This window comes from Poecilia mexicana, unplaced genomic scaffold, assembly GCF_051168715.1.
Source record: "Poecilia mexicana isolate PSO_F unplaced genomic scaffold, ASM5116871v1 scaffold_9, whole genome shotgun sequence".
NCBI lineage: Eukaryota > Metazoa > Chordata > Actinopteri > Cyprinodontiformes > Poeciliidae > Poecilia > Poecilia mexicana.
Genome location: NW_028263378.1, coordinates 21,165,162 through 21,180,323, shown reverse-complemented (window position 1 = coordinate 21,180,323; position 15,162 = coordinate 21,165,162). Strand labels below are relative to the sequence as shown.

General features: G+C 40.1%; 2 protein-coding genes across 2 annotated transcripts in view; both read right to left on the bottom strand.

Annotated features, from left to right (window-relative positions):
- pebp4 (phosphatidylethanolamine binding protein 4) overlaps positions 1-1,870 on the bottom strand; it is a 62,027-nt gene extending 60,157 nt beyond the window's left edge. Inside the window, exon 1 of the mRNA XM_088008967.1 lies at positions 1,737-1,870. Coding sequence (XP_087865093.1) covers positions 1,737-1,832 — 96 coding nt within the window. The 5' untranslated portion in view covers positions 1,833-1,870. The remainder of the gene's footprint in view (positions 1-1,736) is intronic.
- A 2,579-nt stretch (positions 1,871-4,449) lies between these two features.
- On the bottom strand, positions 4,450-13,992 carry rhobtb2a (Rho related BTB domain containing 2a). The gene is made up of 10 exons (XM_015011798.2): positions 13,624-13,992; positions 11,978-12,179; positions 11,766-11,869; positions 11,506-11,691; positions 9,642-10,582; positions 9,434-9,552; positions 7,325-7,475; positions 7,133-7,221; positions 6,756-6,861; positions 4,450-6,518 (listed from the first exon to the last, which is right to left on the bottom strand). Exons 1-10 carry the CDS (start codon positions 13,683-13,685, stop codon positions 6,316-6,318), a joined length of 2,163 nt encoding a protein of 720 aa, XP_014867284.1. The 5' UTR covers positions 13,686-13,992; the 3' UTR covers positions 4,450-6,315.
- Between the last annotated feature and the right edge of the window lie 1,170 nt (positions 13,993-15,162).

Below are 15,162 nucleotides of genomic sequence, written 5' to 3'. Positions count from 1 at the left end.
AGCATATTGGCCACCCTCAACGGGCCACATTGACGGTACAAATCAGGAGTGCATCCCTGCTAAAACACACCCCAGACAAAAGGTTGACTTCCCTCATTCAGTTCTGTAGAGGCTTATAATGAGTCAATGGTCCAGGTGTGTTAGAGAAGGAATGCATCTAAAGTTGCAGATGGTAGCAATGGAAAACAGCCCTAGCATTAATGTATAAAAATACAATGCTAAAAATACATTAAACACCACCTCATATTGTTAAATAACTGATTTAATGTATTGAAATTTTAAATATTACATTTGAGCTTCCATGGATGTAAAATTACTGCTTAGTTTAAAAATTACAATATTTAAATCAGTGTTTAAAGGTAAGCAAACAAATAATAAAAACAAGTCACATGGGCAGACATTATAGACTTTACACAAAGATTTAGTGTCAGAGGCAACTGAAATCCTCATGGACTCTGAACTAAATGCGTCTTTCTGACCGGGACCTGACAGCGTGTTGAAGAGTTCTGGACCGGACGCTTTGGAGCGTCTGGTTAGGAAGCGCATTACAAACCTTTGGTTGAAATGGCGCGTTAAATTCAAGTCTCCATTACAGACCAGAGAAAACTAAAGAGAATGCAACGTTGTCTTAATCCATTTGGGGAGCCGGTAGTTTATCTTGAGGAAATAAATGACGGTGCAAAAGTTAATTAGACTGTAACATGCACAGTGCGCTGCTCAACCACTGCGGACGCGGCGGATTTTTCTGTAGACCGGGAACCAGGAGGAAGTGCGTTCAGACCCCAGCGGGTGAAGTGACATTAATTTAAGTGAAGTCGCTTAGATGTAGATACATTTATCTGCTTAATTTGTGATGGGATCTACATTCACGGTAAATATTAGCTAAACCACATAAAATGCGACTAAATAGCCGATGTTAATATGAGTGTAATTTCACGGATAAAAATAGTACATGACCGATTTTTATTTTTTTTTTTATATGTTGTCGGTCAAGATAACGGATAACAAAAAATTCTAGCGCGACCTGCCGCCCTGACACCAACTCACACACATCTTCATTCACAGTCTTACTTGTAAGTCGATGTTTCTTTTCTTGGACGTTTTGATGTTAGCTTGTCGATGTCTCCGTCTTATTCGCTGGGAAAATCAATAAGCAGCTTGAGGTGACTCTGCTGCTCTCTAGTGGCGAGAAGCCGTAATGTTGGCTGGTAACAATCGGAATGCATTGTGGGAGATGTAGTTTGTAGTCAATTCGTGCTCAAAACGTATTTTAAGTCGATCATCGGCCTATAAAAATGCTGGGGGGACCACATAAAATGGCATGGCGGGCCACATGTGGCCCGCGGGCCTTGAGTTTGACACATGTGATCTACACAAAGTGAAACGCGCATAAATCAGCCTACAGCGCGCTGAATGCTATTGGTGTTTTGCGCTGTTTCTGTGAAAAGGACGCACTTCGCTTTCATGTCATTACTTGTCATAACTCAACTGAACATGACCGACCTAAAGTTTTCGCTTTAACATTAGCTTCACTGACCAAAGGGTGTCCTTGTTATAAACGCTTAAATTCGGACATGTTTAGTTTAGCCTTCACTTGTCTTGCTTGTTGTCGCACCTGACATTTCGAGGCTGAAAAATGTAGGAAGTGTCTTCGAAGCAAACAACAGTGAGTAAGCCAACTAAAAATACACACTTTAGGATTAAAACGAGCATGTTAGTATGTTTATAAGCATTACCATCACTTTAAAGTTGTGTTGTCGTGTTTGTCCGCAGATTTGCCCCTCTCTGAGTGAGACGACAGACGCTGTTGAGTTGCAGCTGCTTCTGCGCATGATGTGGAATGGAGCTGCACAAGTTTCAGATGTCAAGATGAAAAGATAAAAAAAAAAAAAAAAAGAAAGCAGACCACTGCCCTGTGCCCGCACTGAACATGTGCACATGTAGATTTTTCTTTATTTAAATGTTATATACACACTTTCAATAACACATGCTACAGATTCTTTTTTTTTTCCTTCTTCTTCTTCTTCTTCTTCTTAAAGATTTACAGGACCTAAACCATAAAAACAGCTCGACAGCAAAAAACACACCTGGAGATCATATAAAATGTCAACCAGACTTCAAACACTGAGAACACATTCATATATGTAGCTTTTCTTTTTCTGTTCATGTTTCAAATTTTCCTTTCTACCGTTTCGCAACAAGGCCTCGAATACTATGCAGTAGTGATTGTGCAGCATATTCTACATATTTCTGGTGCTCCTAAAGCTCCCTTTGGTTTGTGCTTTTCTGTAGCTGAAATATAGCACCCAAACGTATAGAACAGGGCCCCGGTGACTGACAGTCTCTTTGTAATTTATCTAATCTGATCTCTTTATTACCTGATTTTGATTTACCTAATGCAATTTGAAGAAAACCTGTGCTACAAAGCAGTGCAAGTTTGCATTTCTATATGCATAGTACAAAACAGGTACTGCATAAAATTGCTCTAATGCGAAAAGCTATGGTACGCAACATTTGAATTCCAGAACAAACATTTATATTTTGAATTTCTTTTCCCATATATTTTTTAATATTTTGTATCTACGCAGACACAAAGGTAGGAGCTTTGTAAGGAAACTTTAAAACTGTGAAATGAATGTGAAATCCCTGCATTCATTTCATGGTCAGTGTCACAATTTGGTGATTTGTCATCAAAGTCTGGCCTTAGTGAGTAAAGATATTAAAGTAGGTTTGTATTTCTGGTTTTAATATTGCAATATTCAAAGTCGAGTAACTAATGAAACTTCAGTCTTTAAATCCAAATTATGGGTTGTGCACATTTACAGATACACACCAAGGAGCACCAGGCCGCTTAAGATAACAGCGAACGAGTTGGTGACCACAGTTACACGACGTTACATTCATCACCATACACTACAGTACACTGTACATTAAGGCATGAGGTGTTGTTGATGCAAAACATCAACAGAAGAATCACTGAGAAATGCAATGCACTGAGGAATGAAATGCATGTCGATGAAAATGTGCAGTCACACTGTCAAGGCAAATTATATAAAATTATAGACCTTCCAGCAGTTAACCTACTAAATATAACTGAAAATGTTTACAACATCCAGAATTACCAAAAGTTCAGCTCTACATTGTTTCCAATCAAGAAACATGTGCTAAGATATGTTAGCATTAATAAAAATACAAAGAAACATTTTAAATTTGCATTAGCTAACCTGAAAATTACATAAAGTTGCTACTTAGAGCGCCAACCTCACCTCTTATCTAACTCTTACATTTTAAAAGCTATCAAGTTTTCTGTTTTGTCAATCTGTCTATGGTGTTTATTTATAAGGTCAGCAGTAAATACAAGCAAGGTTTTATTACTAAGTAAATTAAGATTCATCATCTCTTTTTTTGTTTTGTTTTTTTATGGGGGTCTGAATGTACAGTGCCATGAAAAGTGTTCATACCTCTTTCACATTCCACCACATAGCAGGTACAAACATAACAGGGGCTGTTAAGTGGAAGGAAAATGGAATATGCTTTTCAAAATTTGAATGCATTTATATCCTTCTCGTTACTCTAACGCCACATATATATATATATATTTTTTTTTTTTTTTTTTTTTTTTCCCCCCAAAATCTGAAAATGGAAACAGTGTGGAACAAGTTCACATATATCAAGATATGGCTGACAAACAGAAAGGAGGGCATTAATCAAAGAAGCAGCAAAGAGACCAATGATGACTCCAAAGAAGCTGCAGAGATCAACAACTCAGGTGGAAGCATTTGTCAGCAGAACAACTATTATAAATGCATCTTACTAATCTAAGTTTTACAGACGAGATGCATTAATAAGGCCTGTAGGGGTCCTGTTTGCAGTTTGCCTCATCATGTAGGGACCTGAACCAGCATGTGGTAGAAGGGTCTCCAGTTCAATTTATATTGAATTTGAACTCCATGGCAATGCAGTGTGTTGTGTAAATCTAACACTGCACATAACCCTGAACACACCATCCCCATGGGATCATCTTCTATGATGACAACTCAACTTGCAACAGCTGCAACAGCATAGTTAAGATCATAGCAAATTTTAAATGTTAGCAAGGCAAAAATTTGCAAGGCTTTGAGAGAAATAGCCTAAAAAAACTTGCAGTTGTGCCTGCAGATAAAGGTGGTTCTACATGGTATTGAATAAGGGGAGAACACACAGACGCACACTTTTAAGAAATAGTCTGTTGTGAAGAATTTTGACAGTTTCTTCCCACCTCAAAGACACTGTCATGCTGCCTGTCGGATGAAATACCAATAAAATATCTTAAAGCCTGTCGCAACGTGACATGTGAAAAGGTGAAAGCGGTACAAAGACTTTTGCTAGATCCTTCACGTCCAGTCAGTCAAAAGAACAAACAATAGCATACAATATTAAAGAAAACTTTTTTTTTTTTAAATTGACACTATGTAAGCTAATGCTGCAATGAAAAGTCTGTTTTCGTACAACCAGAGCATGATTTCAGGATGTAACGTACATTTTCATGATATAATTCATATATGTGAATATCTACTTTACTTTGAAACTCTATTTTACATACAGTATAATCCATTGTTAAATTTACCTGCCTATATAATTTGCATGTACAGTAAAGTATGTAACAGATGTAGCTGGAAGTCAGCACAATAAGTATTCAGTTATTTCAAACATCATGTAAGTAGCTGCACAGTAACTAAAAACTATTTCGATAAGTCTATTTTCAGTTTTACTGAGTAATACAGTAAGATTTTGCTCACTGCCAGCAGTGCACAATATTGGTTAACAGCAGTACATTAGAGTTTATCTGATATTTAATACAATTTACAGTACTACCCATCCTCTCTGAGCACCATGCCTGCAAATCTGAAACATTCTGCAGCCCATCATACAATCAAGAGCAACAGTAGATGACAATCTTGAAAATGACATACAGCAAGGTGTGCAAAACAAATCCAGAAAGATGCTTTGATAGTCACAAACTGAATTGAGCGACCTTAAATGTCTTGGTTTTGTCTCCTCTGCAGCCTGTCTTGACATAGCATGATACAGTCTAATGCTGCTCAGCAGTATGCTGCCGCTGGAAGTTCATATGTTTCTCTCTGGAGTTCAGAAAGAGCTTGTGGTGATGTTGAAGGGCAGGGATTAGATCATCCAGTAGTAAGTTAACACGACGACTGACACCCACTGACTCTGCCATGTACAGATTTCAAATAACCAATCACATTCAAAGGGGCAAATCTCTTAAAAACAAGTTCCCACCACAGACAATACAGTAACAATACAATCACTTCAGCTCTGATGATTAATACATTATCTGTTGCCTTTTAGGATGACAGCAGTCAAAATGACAGGACTATTTTATGGAGATATGTAGTTGAACATGTGTGCTATTAATCCACGTTGAGCAAAGCCGTTTAGAATAGCAGTGGTGATAGCTGCATTCAGGGACAATTGAAAGAACGGAGCAACTCGAACCAGGAAGCCTTTGTGTCAGATGACACTGTATCCATTCATGTGAACTTAAGCCCTTTTTGTGGCAAAAAGCCACAGACCAAAAGATCACCATATGTAGGTGGTACGTGTGTCAAGAGATACCAAGTTAAGCTGTGCAAGCTTATTGTACAAATTCTGCAAAGTTGAACAAACATACAAAAATAACAGGAATAGAAGTGTTTGTGTGTGTGTGTTTTTTTTTGTAGACATGATCGCCATAGAAACTTCCAAATTAATTACTGTAGTTTGCTCTTTCCAGACAAGCCGTACTTTTGTTATCTCCAGTTTGAAATCAGGATCAACATGCGGTCTGACAGATTGTACAAACACTTGAGGGCAAAGTGTTTTATCTCTGAGACTTGAGTTACTGTTGAATTGCTGGTTGTCACAGCTGGTAAGCAGCACTTAGTTGTCAGCTCAGGTTATTGGTATTTATTTATAGCCGCAGGTTGAAAGTTCTGTGGCGACAAATTTGTATTTATTAAACTTAAAATTCTAATATGGGCATATTTAGCAATCCACAAGATCTGATCTTCGCACTTGTTCCACTGTGCCATAAGTCAAGACGGTTTATACCACGGGGGTTTGTCTGAAATTGTAAGGAGTAATACTTTTAAATGTATTCACAACTCTGAGCTGACTTTGCAAACCTGGAGCGTATGCCCACAGAGGCAGGGGGATAAACAGTCTGCCTGAATGTTTGGAGTATACCAAGCTATCAGTGCTTGTCTTCTATTGTGTCCTTTACAATTTGCAAACATACAGATGGACTCCAAACTGGACCCCGCCCTTACCACCTGGTCAAATAATGGCAGATGATCCAGAGGGTGAGTTTGAGTTTGGGGAGGAAGGAAGGTTCCAGAAGAGCCACTTGCGTTTACATTGCCGTCTCTGGTACAGGTAATCCTCTTTTTCACGCTCTTTGCGTGCTCTTTGGTAGTGGTCGTCTTCCTTCAAGTACCAAACTGGTGGCCAGCGATGTTTCTCAAAGTAGTCTTGGTTCTCTGCATCAGAATACATTTTTATTAATAATTTACATTTTCAGTAGAGCGATTTTTTAAGAAGATGGTTTCAAGTTATCCTAAAAGTTGAAAAAATATTTAGTTTTAATGAAGGACTTTAGAAAATAAGATATTAATCTCAGCAGCTTCATTCTTTGCAGTCATTTGTGCCAGAATCCAAGTTAAGAATGAGAAAAACAATGACAACAGCAGAATCTTAGCACAGTCTAAATGTGGCACCTGTGGACTTTGCCTTCATTTCACGTGGAAACTTGCGGCAGACACTGTTGTAGTTGGTGCAGATGTGGTGCAAGCACCATCCAGTCAGCTGCTGGGCTCCGTGGAACTGTCAACATTCAAAGTCAGATTGTTATTTTAGTGCAGCGTCAGATGTTCTAGCTAAAAACTGTGAGATTTTTGACCTCTGATTAGGATAAATATCCTCAATTTTGAAATTTTTATTTCTATAGCACCATATTTCTCCATATGGTGCTACAGATAATCTGAACTGCTTCTTGAAAGACTTTCAGTAGTTAATTAAATTTTGTATCCATTTTTGCATGAAACTGATGTAAAGTAAATGCTTTTTTTTCTTGGTAGTAGTTTCTTGAGCACACCTGGGCCATATCCAAGTATATCAGCACATCGCCATCGATATCCGTCCCCATCATCGCCGACTCCGTCAAAACTGTTACTGTGTAGAGTTCTGAAAAGAAACACGCTTCAGAGTCTGAGACCAATTAAAAAGCATGCAGCTTTATTTCTGATACGATCCAGTGCAGGGAAATAAGCAACAGCAAATGCGATACCTGTGAGAGCGACCAGGTGGGGCAAGCAAAGACGGTTGGCAAGAACAATGAGCTCCATTGCATCCAAGTCCGACCGAGAGCAGAATCTGCCCATGTAGAGATACTCCAGCACGGCTCGCATGCAGCTCCGGGTCGTGTTGGGAAGCAGCACCTTACAAATAGAAAGACGGGGCGGGGAGTTACTTACGAGCTCAGATTTTCTGCCGATTTGTAAATTCCAGAAGCTCATCTGCTATGAGAGGACTTATTTCTCCTAATATCTCTATAGACAGAATGTCTATAGAGATTCTGTCTCTTCTAAACGGACTAAGAGTGAGAAACAGGCTTTTTCTCACTCTATGCAGAAATCTAACTGGCCCTTTCAAGGAGTAATGCTTAAAGAAATAGGAGCTAAGATAATGGTTCACACAGGAAATGGCGACAGATGATGCAATAATGCAGAAAAAAGAAAAATAACACAATGCAATATGCAAAGCTTTTTCAATTTAGCCTCAAAAATAAATGTCTATATGCTTAAGGATAATAAAGGATCCCTAGAAAATATATGAAAAGACTGATTTCCATTTTAGTAATTAAGCTGGAAAAAATGCAACTTTTTTATGTTATAGATTGGACAAACATTGTTCATACCATTTTTAGAAGGCTTTATATAATTTTTTTACATGCCATTATTATTGTATTCTCAAAACGGACACTCCTTTTACTTTGATTTATTATCATTTGAGATGCATGTCTGGTTTTCCATTAGATACAAACTTCTAGGTAAATAAATAAATAAATAAATATCAATGTAAATCTAAATCTACCACAAGTATGAATAATTTTGGGTTTAACTATGTAACGTATTTACCTGCAGCAGCAGTGACACAAGCAAAAATGAGAAGTATCCCTTTAATTAAACTGTCTTAAAGCTGATTATTGGTCAGTGCATCTAAAAATAGATTTAAGAAATATAATCTTTGTTTTGAAAAGTTTTTCCTTCTTCTTTTAGTAAATCACTATACTTTGGAGTGAAAACACACACTGTATCTCCCACACAGATTTACAGTATGTCTGGATCACAAAGCCAGTTTAATAGTATTAAACCAGAGTTAGAGTCCCCTAATTGAATTATCCCTCAGCTCCCCAGTGGAGTGCTGCTAAAGTCAGCCTGCCGTGCCTTGGAAAAGTATGTAGATCCTTTAAACTTTTTGCCATCTTACAAAAAGTTTAAAGGCATTAAAAACTTAATGTATTTTACTGGAACTTTAATATACACAATTGTGTATAATAAGTCGAAGGAAAATTACATGATTTGAAACTTCACTTCCAATTAAAATTCTGAGTTTTGTAGATTTTATATCCACCCCCACTAAGTCAATAACTTGTTCTTGTTTGGAAGATAGCTCAAGTTAGGCAGACTGGAAAGCACCTATGAAAAGCAGGTGCTCTAGACTTTGATTAGACCATTTTAACACATGAATGTACTCTCATCTGTTGTGGAAGACTCTTTGTTTACTGTTGTTGTCCTCCAACCAGACCAGAACAAAGACTGCTGCAAGCTTTCAGAAACTTCATTCCAGGATAGCCTCATATTTAGTCTCATCTTTCTTGGTTGGTGATGTTTAATGTTAGCTGTTATCACACATCGTCCTTTGTAAGCTAAATTTTAGTCTCATCAAACCCCCTTCTTCCACATGCAAAGTTGGCATCACACTATTAACAGGGTTTCTTATCTCTTTCTGTCAACACTGGTTTTCTTCTTCCCACTTTCCTATTAATGTAATTAATGGACTTCACAACTAATAATTGCTCTCAAATAATGCTCTTCTTTCCCAACTTGTCCATTTTTAACTCTTTAGATTATGGATTGGGTACTGTTCTAAAAAGTGCTGAGATATTTTTTTATAACTTAAACCATCTTTGAACTTCTTCACAACTTTCTTCCTAACTTATCTTGGTTTTCATGTTTGTTTACTAAGGCTTTCTTAACAGAAATCTGACAATCTGGACTCCACAAGAGCAGAGCAATTTATTTGAATGGTAAAAACAATGACTTCATTTTGTCTTAACAGAAAAGTGTTTACTAGCTTTAAAGAACATCTGATATGCAGTCTATCCTTGGCTCACCTCTTTGGTGCAGCTCTCAACGAAAGGTCCACCAAACATAGCTGCCATCCAGTCACAACTAGAGATGAGCAAAGGCTTGTGGGCCATGATCGTCCCATCGTCGAGCTTGAATACCACATCTGCAGCATCAATAGGGAAACACTGGTAAGCCCTTAGTCATAACTGTGTCAAATGCAGTGAGGAAGCAAATATAACAAAGTTCTCTCACCAGAAAAGGTGCCTTTAGCCAAGCACTCTTTTACTCTGTTTGTGCGGCGTACATGGAAGGCTTTGGTGATTTCCTGGTTCATGAAGGCTTCGTTGTTAAGTATGTTCGCCACCATCATCCGCAGATCAAAGACCTCCAGCAACTCAGCGATGTGTGCAATCTGCATGAGTTCCTTCTCATTCTCGTCCAGCTGACCGGTGTACAGGTAGCGAAGCACTGCTCGAAAAGGCCCGAGCTGGATGGACAGGTCCATGTGGACGACGGTCATGAATCTGGGGGTGTACGTCACAGGGTCGTCCACCAGCTCCTCCTGAATGCTGACGAAGGCTCGACTCCATGAGGAGAGCAGCCTGCCACGCCGGGCGCCCTCAGAGTCCTTCAAGGTGCCGTCACTCGTGCACGCCCGTAGGTTGGCCCTGTCTCCGTCGTCGTTGCTCTCACAAACATCGAAGCTAGCAGCACGCATCAGCAGCTCTCTGCCAGAGAGGGGGCCACGCGGGGGCCGTTCAGTCTCCTCATTTTGCGTGTCCATACTGAAGAGGTCATAAAACTTTGAGGAGGATGTTGCCAAGTATATCTTGTGTGCAAAGATTTTCTGTCGCTCCTGTAGGACCAGGATGACATCAGCACAGTGCGGGTCCTCCAGCAGGCTAGCCGGGTGCTCTTCTGTGGTGGAGGGGGGAGGTGGCACAGTGATGATAGGCGGGGGAGGCTTCGGGGGGAGGAAGGGCGCTTGGAGTAGAGGCCGCTGGACATTTCTGAGGTGAGATTTCCAAAACTGCAGATGGCGGCGAGAGATGAGAGCAGCTCGGATGGCGTTGTCAAAGACGTCCTTGACACCAAACTGAGCAACGACACTGGTTTCATAATACGGGACGCCCAGCTCTTTGGCTACCTCCCTTCCTCTCTCTGGTGGAAGAATCTCGTTGGATTTTATAGGTCTGATAATGAAGAGAAAAAGACCATTGGAGAGGAAGGAAACCAAAATCGGATTTATTTACTGATAAAACAAACAAAAAAAGACTGTTTTTCCTCACTATCTGACATTAAACTTTTCCCGTTTTAGGTAAATTAGCATTACATGGATAATTTCTGTTTTGTTTAATTGTCAGAATAAAAAGACAGTTTCTTTTTTATTACTTTGCTATTCAAATTCAGAAGCAGGAATTGCAGTTTACACATTTTGAGCATTTTTCCACAAACTCCCAACAATAGTTTGCCATAATTTTGGCTCATATCTCCTGACAGAACTGATGAACCTGAAACTGATTTATAGGCTCTCTTGCTCACACACACACTTAAGGCTTTGCCCACACATTTTTGATGAGATTAAATTTTAGGACTTTGTGATGGATACTCCAGAACTTGGATTTTGTGTTTGTGATTAATTTACCATCAACATAACAGATCACTGTCTACTTCTTGGAGTCTGTTGTGCCTTATTTAAGTTAGTGACTGATGTCTTGAGATGTTTTCTCAATATTCTTTTAATGATCTTTTTTTATCATGATGCCATGTATTCTGTTGAGCAAAACACCAACACAACATGACACCAGCTCCGCCATATTTCAAAGTTGGGATGAAGTTCTCAGGTTTTCAAGCTTCCTTGGGTGTTGGGTGTGCAACTATTGAACTAAATCAAACAAACAAACAAAAAAGCTTTGAAAATTCATCTGGGGTTTTTCAAAGCTTTGTAGTCTTACTCTAAAAATTCTCTGAAAGTCGAATCTGATTTCATGTCAGTGGGGGGGGGAGAGGTTACATGACTTTTTATGCAGTGTATGCACATATCTGGTTTCATTTGTATCTCTTTGACAGGAAAAGCTAGCATTCAAAGAAACATTGTAACATTAAGTCTCAGTACCTGGCCAAAGGCCTCCGTGCCCTGTTGACTGCCTCCAGATCTGCATAGCGCAGGTCCAGCTGGCACCCTACCAAGATGACAGGAGCGCGGGGACAGAAGTGCTTGATCTCAGGGTACCACATGGTCTTTACATGGTACAGAGAGTTGGGGTTGGCGATGGAGAAGCACAGCACCACAACATCAGACCTGAACATGCCACAATTATTTTGGTTAGTTATGATGGATGAGTCCCACCAACATCGCCTTTAGCAGTTCCTCACCTGCCGTATGCAAAACGCCGGTCCTTGTGATGATCTCCAAAAGTATCCCATAGCCGGAGAGACACACTCACATCATCCACTACATCTCTGGAGCGCTCTAACACCTGAGCAGCAACAAAGCATGAATGTTCATACATTTTTGGAAATTAGACAAAGCACAACAGGCACTTACGATGTGCTATTTTGCAACAATGTTTATCATTCCTACTTACCTCTTGGCATACTCTGTACTGATCGATTGCCCAAACTGTGGGCACATGCGTAGCGAGTAACTGGTACTGAGTGAGTGTGGCATTGCAGGCCCGGGCGCAGATAAGGCGGGTCTTTCCAACTGCATTGTCTCCCACCACCACACACTTGATAGTTTCAACGTTTGGCCTCTCATAGTCCATATCAGTATCTGTCAACTGGGACCTGAGGAAATTACAAAACCGTAAACAAAACACTGCTTTCAGATCCAGAAGTCTATGGCATCCTGCATGGTATAGGAGCTCTCACTCTGTTTTTCATCTGCACTGCTCAGTCAGCCTGCAGAGCTATCAATGAATGGTCTCGTGACTTCCCTGTGCTCATTCACAAGTTTCCCGTCACTGATTCTTAAAGTGACCGGCAGACAAACAGAGAGGACGCTTTGTTTATCCCGGTCTTTAAAAGCAACACACAGCGAAACTTTTGCTGGAAAGCATAAACAATCTATCTCTTTTTTTAGCTCTCTACAAATTCCATGACTATTGGAAAATATTGAAAATGTAAATCCATCGAGGAAATAGCGATGCCATTTTAATGTCAGTTCTGTCATAGCAAAATGTCCAACTTTATAAGAAATATCCTCTGTCCAAATTCACTAGATTTAGAATGTCACAGAGAAGCGTCAGCTCCTTTAGATGCATCCTTGCTCTAATGCATCTGGATCAAATGGAACAATTACTTTCCCAGCCAGGCTTTCCGACTCATTTATCTATTTCAGACAAGATGAAACTTTCAAAATCTGCAAGACACCGGCCCCCAGCGGTAAAGGGGTTCCTTGGTTTAAACGTTAAATCTCAGAATAATTTTTTTTGCCAAACTGTGAGAATTAGCAGCCAAAGGTCATCAATATTTAATATATCACACTGCCATTTTCTGAATGAAGTGAGTCCGCCCTCATACTACCTCAGCTGCCTAGACTCCAGGTCAGGAGTAATCCTCTTCTTCGAGCATCTTGGGTCTTTGGGCTGACTCTTGGTCATTCCAAAGACTGATTCCTGGCATTTATTTATTTTAGCAAAAACTGAAGATTTCTTATGCATGCAATGCCCCACTTCCAGTATTAAAAGGAAGGCTGCTTTCTTGCTATTTAAGTCACTAGCTCGTTTCATTCATAAAACAGGCTCCCTATGAGCAACACAAGCTGCAGCCCTGCTTGACTCAAATGTATTAACACACAGACACCTAACAATTTGACCTTAAGGTGGGCCTCTGTGAAGATCCACCGCCTGAAATATTGCTCTACAACATGCCCTTCCTGCAATAGCAAACACTACACTGCGCAACTCTCAAATTAATTAATCATTTTTATAAGGTCGGATATTACACATAATTCACAATGCAAATAGTCTCTCGGTTCGCATCCTCCGCCACCAGATATTAGAAGGAGAATAAAGTAGTTGATTTCCTACCATGAGGAGCGGACTGTCCCTCCACCACCGAGACAAACTAGTCATGAGGCTTTGCTGCATTACACGTTATGTAACGCCCCGTCACTGACTCCTGAGCCTGTTTATCCGGCTCCGTGCGACTCCAGCGCAAAACCAATGATAAAGGATTAAAACCAGTTTGATTCCGCTGCCATACCAAATGCCGTACGAGCCCTCCTTACCGCAACAAAAGGAAGTGCTGCATTAGGTTGGTCGATGAGCGAGTCGGAAAGCGGGGCTCCATCGGATGCGGCTCGCACCTGACGGCTGCTCGTATTCTGCTTCATCTTCGGGGCAAGGTGATCCGACCGAGGCTTGGAAAATAGCCGACCGAGCGCTGACGTTTAGGTGAAAAGCCCCTCTGGATCAGTGCATATAAAGGCGACCGCAGTGCAAGGAGCCCGACCGCTGCTCTGAAATGTGCCGCTGCTTGCAGAGCTGCAGCTCTGACCGTCATGGAGCCAACTTGCACTTACTGTAAGGCCTCCGTAGCTAATAATAGGCAGGCGCACAGAGGGACGAAAAAAAAAAGAGGGGATCATTACAAAACACTGATCCACTTTAAAGTCGCACAAATCTAATTTTTCTGTCCTGAAGCAGCCCCGATAGAGTCGGTACACTGTGAACCCTAAATCAGATACAGGGCAATAGTGTAAGAACGCATAATACTTGCAAGGCTGTCTTTAGCAAAGAAAACAAACATGCATGTCCAAACAAACATGCATGTCTAAACAAACATGCATGTCCAAAGATGCATGCAAGATACGAGCAGAGACGTTTTTTTTTTTTAATATATAAGGGCTATATGGGCGTTTGCCCAGGGCTGCATTAGAAGAGGTGCGCCAGAACAAACTGGTCAATTCTCTGAAAAATGTTTCTATTGGGGTTCCATTTGAAAAGTGACACTGTATGAAAAAATAAGAGCAATATTCTGGTTTATTTGGGTGTTCTTATTTCAAAGTAATAATTTCACATTTGCCACAGTTCCAAATTAAATAGTTAATTCACAAACTATTATTTAGCTTAGAAGCTAAATATTTAGCTTGGAAATTAAGCATTTGGTTAGGAAACTAAATATTTATTTCCCAAACTAAACATTTAATGTACAAACTAAAAAATTTTACTTTTATTTTGGATCTGCAGACCCAGTGGCAGGGCCCATTACACATTACAACAGGGACATGTCCACCCCACATTTTTCAGCTGTTACAACTATTTAATTCATTTTTTAACAAACTGTAAGGTATATTTTCTGAGCCATTTTTAAACGCACAATGAGTGTACATTCTAACATTTGGCTTTAAGGGCTCAACATACAGGAAGTCTCTCCGTCTCCATTCAACAAATGCTTACCCTCCTCCAGCCAAGCGACGGGCGAAATTTGTGAGTGCAAAATTTCGAGCTTTTACACGCAGACGTCCATACAAGGGCGAGTGAAGCTGAAAATATGTCCAACTTTTGTCGCTGCTGGTGTGTTGGTGTCTCTGGGTCTCTGTGACTCGGTCTATCTTATGTCTGCCTCGGGTCCTGGGTGCTGAGTGTGTTTCTCTCCACACGCTATTAAACAGTCTTATCAAGAAAACGTATATACACAAGCCCACTGACACACATACATTGTGTTTATCTATCTTTAGGACTTTATATTGACTTGCATTCCTTTCTACAGCCTGACCCTGACTCTTACCCAGGGCTGCTGCTAACCTAACCATTAGCAATACATA